Here is a 9839-nt window from a genome sequence, read left to right as displayed (position 1 = left end):
AATTCCCAGTGCTTTTATGTTGTAGTGCCCTTAATGAAGGTGCTGTAAATGGCATGAACTTTTGATAATACCCAAAAAATTAGCAGATTAAATATTAGTTTACATTTTTAATGATATCCAAAAATGCCATGGTCAATTTGAGACTGGGTCAGAGTAACAAAAATTACTCTATGTTTAGATCATAAAGTTGGCTTTCTTACATCAAGGACAATTAAATACAAAAAAATTCTGAGTTTTAAGAACAATTATATTTTCAGAACTAAGAATCAATTTATTTAACCGTCTATAGATCCAACTTCACTTGATAATAAAATCTCCCAAAGTAATTTCAACTTATTGATTTTTGCAATTTTAAAGTTTCTTGTTAATTCATTGCCATTATCTTAATACCTAATACTTACAAAAGATATTCATCTAAAAAAATAGAATAAAATTAAGTAAGTATTTAATTAGGATATGTTATCATAAATTAAATAAAAAGAAACTAGTTTAAAAACCGAAAGTTGAACACATATATAATATTACTTAATAGTTAAAAAATAAGTTATGAAGTCAGTGTATATATACTTAAAAAAAATATATATATATCCTAAATAAAAAAATTCAACGAAAAATAATTTGATTAAATTACTAAAGCAATATTTAAAAATCATGTAAAAAATCAACACAAACTATTTTTTAGTCTTAATTACTGCATAGAAAATATTTTAAAAATTGCAAACAAAAAAATTAAAATTAAAAGCAAAACTGTAAAAAAAATTGTTTTATTTTATTTAAACTTTAAATATTTTAAATAAATAATCATAAAAATCATAGGGTAACAGTGATATTGTAAATTTATTAGATAAAAATTGAAATAAAATATATATTTAAAAAAAAAACTAAGATTTTTCAAATTTAGCTGTTAAAGCATATTCAGCTAAAGCTTCACGTTTTTTTCTATCATTTTCTCTTAGTTGAGCATTTTTTTTCACATTCACAAGATGAGTGGCATCTCTTTTTAATCTGAAATAATAATAAAGTTATTCAATTTTTTGAAATATTATTGATATTAAATAACTGATAATTAAACTGTTAATTGTTTTTTTTTGCATGTTAGGAATCAGCGGAGATCAAACCCAAGACATTATGTAGTGAAGCAGAGTGTTTTAACCACTACACCATGCCTCCAATTTAACTTACAGAAAAATATGTTACAATAAAAAAAAAACTTTAAAAATACCTAGTTGATGTTTCTTTGATTTGATTCATATCCTTTTTAATAACTAAAAGTTTTTTTCTATAATGTTCAATCAATGCCATTGAAGTCTCCACGTCTTCCAATTTACTTATTGTCCACAATTTCTCATTTTCTTGCTTTAAACTTTCAATCATAACGCGCTGATTTTCGGCAACGTTTTTAAATTTCTCTTCGGTCGTATAAATCCCCGGTTTCAACTGATCGAAAAATGCTTCTGATAAGTTATTTAAACTATCTGGAATTGATATTAAATCTTCCCTTTCGCATGGTTGTGTGTTATCTAAAGTTTTTTCGAGATTATTTTCCGTTTTTCGAGAGACGCTGTCAGTTTTATTATTATTTGACATTTCCATTTGCGATAAAAATATTAAATTCACATAAACCCAAAAAAGGTCGGTAATTAAGTCACTAATTTATATATTTTTATAATTTTTACTGCTTTAATACTTCATATTATATACAAACAGCCATTTTTAAAATATTTAAATGCCAGAATTAAGTTTTGATATGCAACAGGCGACAAAGTTGGAAGTATAATGAGGCGTAACGAAAGTTTTTTTTTTTTTAATTTTTTGTGAACAAATTCGAAAATACTTAAAATATAAAATGTAGATTTAGATTTATTAGGTAGTTATTAACTTAAATTATTAAATTAATTTACTACTAAAATGATTAATATATGGCATTTGTTTTGCAAAAATATGTCATATACCTACATAAGAACAGATTATTAAATTTGGTATATAAAAACTTCTTTTACATTTAAACTAATTAAAATATTTTATAATAAAAATTTAAAACAAAAAAGGGCAATATTTAATTTTTTGTAAAGTAAAATTTTTTTTAAACGAAGATAGATAAAAAGTAAATAAAAGTCACGTGATATTTTTTTGGCGCGAAATGTCTCCTAAATAACTAACGCATAACATTTTTTGGTAATTTTGCTGACAAAACAGTTTTTATATAAATTATCTTTGTAAAAAAGTCCTTTACCACTAGTTAAACCCTCTTTTATTACTTAAAAACCGTTTGTAGACTTTCAGTTAACCGTCTGTCTGTACTCGTTCTGTCGTTTTTCAATTACGATTATTTCAATTTAGGACCAATTGTTGCCGTTTATTAAGTTTAAATAATGTCCTCTACTAACACAACGTTGAAACTTTCTCATGGGCATAGTAATGGCCCAACTGAGGTTTGCTACGACAACGAAGGAGCACGATTTGTGTCCTGTGGAAGCGACGGAAAAGTAAGAATATGGAAAGATGTTGAAGACGATAACGCAAAAACAATTAAAGTCGGAGACCATGTCTCGAGCATTGCTGTCTGTAATGAGACACTATATGTTGCTTCAAACACAAATTCAATAGAGAAATACACGTTTCCAAAATGTGAACTAGATGGTCTACTTGCAAGATTTACTGGAAGTGTAACCAACATAAACGTGTCGGAATCAAAAACTTTTATATGCGCTGGGTCCAGTGATTTTGATATTAAAACAATTAATTTAAAAACGGGGAAGCAAGATTGTTTTTTGGGTCACCAAGCCCCGGTTTTAAGTGTCGCGGTTGACCCCCTAGATGAATATCTAGCGTCTTGTAGTTGCGATGGTAATCTTAAAATATGGAATTTAAAATCGAACAAATGTGAGAAAACTATTCCTGTGATCCCTTCTTCCAATGATGTTGGGAACTCTAAGAGTTTGGGGAAGATCTCCTGGAGGCCGACCACAGGAGAAGACATCGCTGTTCCCTGCAAGGATGGAGTTAAGATCTTCGCAAGGATCACCTGGGCGGAGGATCAGCACTTCACCACGGATGTCACAACTTCCTTGTTCCAGTGTTGTTCCTTCTCCTTGTGTGGTCGGTTCCTTGCTGCTTCAACTAAGGATGGTTGGATTGTGGTCTGGGATGTTGAAACGACAACTTGTGTAAGGAAATCACAACATCCTCTTAAAACTTGCATTTGCTCCGTTGAATGGAACCCGAAACAAAACAATTCACTTGTGTTTTCTGACACCAGGGGTCAGGTTGGAGTTTTAAATGATGTTGTCGCATCGGAGCCAGCCTCAGATGTTCCCACACGAGGAGAAATTGATGCTCTCTTTGATGATGATGACAATGACGATCTAATGATGGCCGACGATCCTTCGGAAGATAAAAAACCTCCTCCAAATATTGAAGGACTTTTTGATGAGTGTGCAGAAGATAATGATGACATAGCTGATCTTCCAGCTATCCCATCAACTTTAGAAGTCCTCGCAAGTAAAGATGTTGACCAAGACTTAGCAGAAGCTCCTTTACTCCGACCATCTAAGATCATTGATGAAGATTCGAACTCTTATCCTCCTCCAGTTGCGGGAGAGAATCTTAACCAAGGCCATTCGTCAATGAGTATAATGCAGCCACCATTTCAGTCTGGTTCTACACCAAGCTACCTTTCAAACCGATTCATGGTTTGGAACCAAATTGGGTTCGTTCGTTGCTATAACGACAGCGATGACCATGCAATAGATGTTGAGTTTCACAACCAGGGAATACACCATCCGATCCATTTCACAAATCATGATCTTTTTACGATGGCTGATATGTCATACAAGGCAGTAGTTTTTGCTTCGAACGAAATCGAAGACAAACCAAGCAAGTTAAAATGTCTACATTACACTTCATGGGATAGCAACAGAGAGTGGAGTATTGATATGAACGAGGGAGAAGATATACAAGCTATTACTATAGGTAATCAATGAACCTCTATTTAAAGAATATTCTGTCCTAAAAACCTTTCAAATTTTTTTTTTTATATGTTACAGGAGAATGTTGGATTGCAGCATGTACTAATGACTATCAGGTTCGCATTTTCTCTATAGGAGGGGTTCAGCGCCAAATATTCAGCATATCAGGACCAGTGGTTTGCATGGCTGGCCACACAGATCAACTGATCATAGCATACCACATCACCCAGGGATTCTCGATGAATCAGTGCTTAGGTTTTATGTTGCTTGAACTTGGCGTAGGGAGTGGGTGTAAACCACGGAATGTTGTACCAGGACGACCACTACCAATTAGCAAGACATCGACCCTAACTTGGCTCGGGTTTACTGCTGAAGGAACGCCCGCTAGCTGTGATAGTAAAGGCGTTCTTCGTTTAATGAACCGCTCGTTTTGTGAGGCTTGGACAACTGCTGCCGAGATGGAAAAAATGACAAAAAGTCGACACGATCATTATTGGATTGTCGGTCTAATGGAAAATCCACAACAAATTCGATGTATTCTGTGTAAAGGTACAACATACCCACCTACTCTGCCGAGACCAGTTCTATCCGTACAGGAATATAAACTGCCTTTATGTGAGATAAACACAGACAAAAGTAAATTTGAGGAGCAATACTGGAAAACTAAGTTGTTTTCCACTTGCAATGATTATCTCAAGTCCAGAGGATACGAAACCGATAATAATTTCACTCTAGAGTCCCAGCAGAAAACTCGACAAGTTTTGATGCAACTATTTGCCTTGTTGTGCAAATCGGATCAGGATTTTCAAGCTCATGAAGTTTGCTCCATGATGGCAACTAGCGATTCAATTAATCTTGCTATAAAATACGCATCCCGGATTAAGAAAACTTCTCTTGCGCAAAGGTTGATTGAAGTTGTGCAACAAAAAGCTCAAGAGGAGGTTGAGAGGAGTCAGAAACAATTGAGAGAAGAAGAAAGTGAAGAAGAGGAAGAAGAAGACTACAAAGCTGAGATCCAATCCGGGTATAGTAACTCACCCACATCATGGCAAAAAGGGGGGCAAAGTAAAGTTACCCCCTCACCCTTAAGCACCCAGAGTTCTAGCGTTTCATCAGTAAATATTGAGCAAAATGAAAGAGTGAATCCATTTAAGAAATCGTCAGCAAAATTAAACTCTAAACCTGAGGTGGATGAAGTCGAAGGTGAAAGTGTACTGGACGGGATCAAATTGAATTTAAAAAAGCAGAAGAGAAGCACGATGTCATTGTCTAGCTCCTTGAGGAAAGGAAAGGAATCTGCAAAGAAAGAAAAGCATCAATCAAAGTTGAATTTAACATCAACACCCAAAGGAAAGCGTCCTCAAAGTGCCACAACTTATAAATTAACAGAACAGAAAAACTCATCAGAGAGAAAAATGAGTGGAGTTCAATTGTACATCGAGGAAAATATATCGAGTTTTCAAACGGAGAATCCTGACGACTCAATGAGTGACATTCGTAAAAAGGCGATGCAAGCATTCCGAGCGCTGACTCAAGAGGATAAAGAGAACTGGAACAAAATGGCAAAATCGTCAAACAATATCAGAGAGAAACGAAAACTTGACGACGACGATGACAACAATTCTCCGGCTATCCGCCAAAAACTTGATTCCTTTAAAAATGAAAACAACCAAAACGACGTTAAATCTAAACTGCAAAAATTTGCAGCAATATAAAATATGTTACAAGGTTTTTATTTGTTTATTTAGATATGAACATTATATATTATACAACAAAGTTCTAATATTTGTTCAGTTAACCTTTGGTGTAATTACGTTAACTTCATAAAAAATAACAATATGAGGAAATTATATTTGATCAAGTTGCTATTGTGTAAGAACATTGATTGTGAAATAGATGGTTAGTAAATGTTCATATTCTTAATGCGAGCAAAAAAGTAGTATATACAAAATTGGGCAGGTTCTTTGAACACATAAGTAGCAACTTAATGGCAGCACCCTTTTATGATTTTGAGATCTTTTTCAAGTCAGCAACAATTAATAAGGATTTTTTTTTATATTATGGTTGCTTTTAACAACGTCACCTAATAATGCCTATGCCCGCAAAAAAAGGTTACAACACATTTTTACAAATATTTAATAAATTAACACAGTATAAAATGTTATCCACCAAAGAATTTAGTATCAAATAACATGCATGCATATAAATGGAAGCATGGCATAGAAAAATTTTGGCCCCAATTGACTAGTGGAAAACTTAACACAGTAGTAATTTAAAAAATACAAAATTTACAGAAATTTTTTATAAATGTACAAAACTAAAGTGTATCAAACTATGCCACAGTATTATAAAAACCCCTTAAATACCTAGTTACATGTGTTATTCGTGTATTAAACAATGTGAAAGATTTAAGTGTACCTAATTAGAAATTCTACATATGAAATTTTTAAAATCTCTTAAGCAAAAGCAAATCTCATTTAAAATAAGTAAAAAGTAAGAATAGATCAATGAATAAAACCCTACTAAGTAGCAAAAGTTATGTACAGTAACTACAAACTACAAATGTATAATGTCTAGCCTGTTAAGTTTTCAACAAGGCTAGGGTTTGACTTACAATTACAGTTTTTCCAGAAAAACAATATTTACAAAAGATTGTCAAAATATGTACATCCAAAGGTATGAAAGCAAATATAAATCGCTTTCGATTACAATTTGATTTTCAGTAGCGGTTTATTTTGAACTTTTGAGAAGTCCAACAGAATTTCGTCTAAAATAAAACAAAATCTCACTTTTATATTAGTTTAAGATGTGGGAAAACAAAATCACAAGAGTTGTTCTTATTTTATAAAAAAACAAACAGAACTATAGGCTAAATATAGGCAGGGTTGCTTTAATATATAAAAAACCTTACTTGGAGGGTCATTCTCTTCAACTATAGGACCACCTTCATCTCTCTGCCTAAATTAAGTAAAGATATTATAAGTATTTTAAGGTTAGAAAAAATTATGTAGGTAAAATCGACTTACTGTTGTTGAAAATTCCCTCTTTGAGGCCCTTCTTCTCTCTGTATTTGATGCCCTTCTTCTCTCTGTATTTGATGCCCTTCTTCTCTCTGTATTTGATGCCCTTCTTCTCTCTGTATTTGATGCCCTTCTTCTCTTTGTATTTGATGCCCTTCTTCTCTCTGTATTTGATGCTCTTCTTCTCTCCGTATTTGATGTTCTTGTTCTCCTTCCACTTGCATGGGAAGAATTAACTGTGCGCTAACACACCAAAAAATGTGTTTTGAATAATGTTTAGGCTTGTTAGTTTAATTTTTTGGATGACGTAGGTTGTCCGGCTCTAAACAAAACAACGTTCCGTTTACCGTAGGAAAGAATTTAGGATGACCGTAGTGTAAATATGTTTTGTCTAGAACCAGACAACATACATGACCAAATTAATTTTTTCCTTCCTTAGTAGGCATGATCTGGTAATGCCACCATTCTTATACTTGATCTGGTAATGCCATCATTCTTATACTTGATCTGGTAATGCCACCATTCTTATACTTGATCTGGAAATGCCACCATTCTTATACTTGATCTGGTAATGCCATCATTCTTATACTTGTTTTATTAAATCTTATTTTGGGCCCAAAGATTAAATACCAATTAATACTTACTTTCTTTCTACATCAACTCCTTCTGCTTTAAGGTCAGGATTTCTACCCTGTTCACTGTAAGTGGCAACTACTTCTTCCTCATCTTCTTGAAGTAGCCTGCATGTTATAAATAGTAATATTAAAAATATAATAAAAATATTTTATGCTTTGAATCTTAACCTTTTTTCTTTTTTGTTGTCGCTTTTATCAACCGCGGTAGCTGCAGGTTTTTTCTTTTTTATTTCTTGACCTGTATCCACTTCATTTAAACTGGAAGCATCAGGAGCAGTTAAAGTACTAGCCATTGAAATGGAATCAACATCAGAGCGGTTGTCAGTACCCCCAAATGCCTTAATAGCAACCCTTAAAAATGGATTTTAATAATTAAAGAGTTCACAATCTATTATATTGCAGCTTATACTATTAAGACTAAATAAATATAAAAAACAACAGATTTTTAAGGTCTTACTTTTTTAATAAAGCTCCATCCTGCTTAGTTTTTTTCTTTAACAAATGATCACCTTCCTCCGGTAAAGGATCAGTATTCTTCACTAAGTGATGACTTTCCTCTAGTAAACGATCACCTTTCCCCAGTAATGGATGACCTTCCTCTTCTAGTGAAGAATTACCATTCTTGGATGAAAGATCACTAGCTTTAGGTGAAGGATCACTAGTTTTCGGTGAAAGACGATTTTCATTTAATTCTGATAAACTGTAAAAAAAAATTGAAAGATAATAACTATTTTAAAGTTAACTTTAACAGGTAGGTTTTGTAATAAAGAAAGGGCAAGAGAGAGAAAAAAGAAAGGAGAGGTAGAAAAAAAGGGAGAAAGAAAATTATTTAACCACAAAGTTTATTTCTTATATTTATTTAACCTTATATTTTCTTTTATTTCATCAGAATCATTTGTAGATTGGTAGAATTGCCTATTTCCACAACAACTAAAATATCAAAAACTTTAATTTAAGTTTTCTGCAAAAATTATCTAGTTGTAAAAAAACTAAAATCAAGTAATAAAAATATTTACCTATTTGGCAATATAATATATTTTTTCCATATTAAAAAAATAAATACAGCTGCAGCTAGTATTAAAATACCAAGCACAATGCTAATAACATCTTGTATTGAAGCAGTTTTCCCTGAAAAAAAAATATAAATATATTTAAAAAAGTTTGTGTAGGGAGAAAACCTATGTTTGCACAACTCAATCGAGACAGACATTGCTATGGCATTAGTAAAAATGCCCAAAAAAATTTTTTAAATTTAATACCATGTCCCACAAAATGTGATATATGGTATAAATACCATATTATTAAGATTGTTAAATTTTTAACATTAAATTTAGTAACCTTGGGGTTTAATAGGATTTTGGTTATCGATCACGGTTTTGTTGTTTAAAGGAATAAAATCAGATATAGCATTTGTTTCAGGTTTGGCAGGAATACGAGCTTCCTGTTCAGGTTCGGGACATATCGGGAACATGCTGTCTTTGCTAAAAACAAGAATAAACTTTGAATTTTCATAAAATTTGTTCATTAAATTTATACGTGCCTACAAAGATCTCAAGGGCTTGTGGAAAAGAGTTAAAAAAATAATGACTAAACTGTTTTAAAAAAAAAACTAAACTTAAGAGTTAATATATATATATTTTTATGATATTTAAACATTAATTAGACCTACGTGCAATTGTCAAGAGGGGTTTGATTGAAGGGACAAGAACAACAGTTTATTATAAGGTTTAACTCTTTGATGAAAACTTGATATATAGGTTGCACAGTATTTCTTGGTAGATTGCAGGTTATATATGCAGGAATAACTTTGCAATGTACACTTATTGAAAACAAGATTAGAGCCTTTATAAGAAATAAACTTATTTATTGATAAATAATTTTTGATAAGTTTTAAAAAAAGGGTAATAAAATTAAGCTAATTTATAAAAAAAAATTAATAAGTACATATGTTTTTTCCTACCAATAAAAAGGCTTTCAGAGTTTGACTTAACATATTTCCAGTGATTTGTTATAGAGAGTTTAAAACTTGATTAAATTTGCACCAAAAGAAGCGAAATTAAGACAATGCCCAAGGAAACTTAAACAATCTTATTATCCTCAAAAAAATAGGTGTTTTTATCTGCAAAAAATACCAAAAAAAAGTGAGCAAATATTATTTTAATCTTTCCTTTGTATTTATCCTAAATGTCAAAATGTAAAATTTCCAATTTTACATT

At 31.9% G+C, this 9839-nt stretch overlaps 3 protein-coding genes across 3 annotated transcripts; 1 reads left to right on the top strand and 2 right to left on the bottom strand.

Annotated features, from left to right (window-relative positions):
- Positions 1–616: 616 nt before the first annotated feature.
- Positions 617–1752, bottom strand: LOC145759893 (biogenesis of lysosome-related organelles complex 1 subunit 6-like). The gene is made up of 2 exons (XM_082573748.1): positions 1223–1752; positions 617–1005 (listed from the first exon to the last, which is right to left on the bottom strand). The coding sequence occupies exons 1-2, from the start codon at positions 1591–1593 to the stop codon at positions 882–884; spliced, it is 495 nt and encodes a 164-aa protein (XP_082429874.1). The 5' UTR covers positions 1594–1752; the 3' UTR covers positions 617–881.
- Positions 1753–2372: 620 nt separating this feature from the next.
- Positions 2373–5782, top strand: LOC145759087 (WD repeat and HMG-box DNA-binding protein 1-like). Its single transcript, XM_082572827.1, has 2 exons — positions 2373–3972; positions 4047–5782. Exons 1-2 carry the CDS (start codon positions 2373–2375, stop codon positions 5681–5683), a joined length of 3237 nt encoding a protein of 1078 aa, XP_082428953.1. The 3' UTR covers positions 5684–5782.
- On the bottom strand, positions 5686–9738 carry LOC145759088 (uncharacterized). Its single transcript, XM_082572829.1, has 11 exons — positions 9584–9738; positions 9293–9465; positions 8962–9104; positions 8640–8751; positions 8488–8553; positions 8081–8323; positions 7792–7974; positions 7633–7728; positions 6995–7231; positions 6880–6926; positions 5686–6735 (listed from the first exon to the last, which is right to left on the bottom strand). Exons 1-11 carry the CDS (start codon positions 9614–9616, stop codon positions 6674–6676), a joined length of 1395 nt encoding a protein of 464 aa, XP_082428955.1. The 5' UTR covers positions 9617–9738; the 3' UTR covers positions 5686–6673.
- Between the last annotated feature and the right edge of the window lie 101 nt (positions 9739–9839).

This window comes from Corella eumyota, chromosome 7 (genome assembly GCF_963082875.1).
Source record: "Corella eumyota chromosome 7, kaCorEumy4.1, whole genome shotgun sequence".
Classification (NCBI taxonomy): Eukaryota; Metazoa; Chordata; class Ascidiacea; order Phlebobranchia; family Corellidae; genus Corella; species Corella eumyota.
This window is presented reverse-complemented; position numbering and strand designations above follow the sequence as displayed.

What these genes read in the sequence shown, in the direction of transcription:
- LOC145759893 (XM_082573748.1), bottom strand. Translation starts at nt 1,593, where the DNA reads ATGGAAATGTCAAATAATAATAAAACTGACAGCGTCTCTCGAAAAACG. An exon ending in ATCAAAGAAACATCAACTAG is followed by an intron (nt 1,006 to 1,222) that starts GTATTTTTAAAG and finishes TTATTATTTCAG; the next exon opens with ATTAAAAAGAGATGCCACTC.
- LOC145759087 (XM_082572827.1), top strand. Translation starts at nt 2,373, where the DNA reads ATGTCCTCTACTAACACAACGTTGAAACTTTCTCATGGGCATAGTAAT. An exon ending in TATACAAGCTATTACTATAG is followed by an intron (nt 3,973 to 4,046) that starts GTAATCAATGAA and finishes TATATGTTACAG; the next exon opens with GAGAATGTTGGATTGCAGCA.
- LOC145759088 (XM_082572829.1), bottom strand. Translation starts at nt 9,616, where the DNA reads ATGTTAAGTCAAACTCTGAAAGCCTTTTTATTG. An exon ending in CTCTGAAAGCCTTTTTATTG is followed by an intron (nt 9,466 to 9,583) that starts GTAGGAAAAAAC and finishes TTTCTTATAAAG; the next exon opens with GCTCTAATCTTGTTTTCAAT. An exon ending in TATATTATATTGCCAAATAG is followed by an intron (nt 8,554 to 8,639) that starts GTAAATATTTTT and finishes TTGATATTTTAG; the next exon opens with TTGTTGTGGAAATAGGCAAT.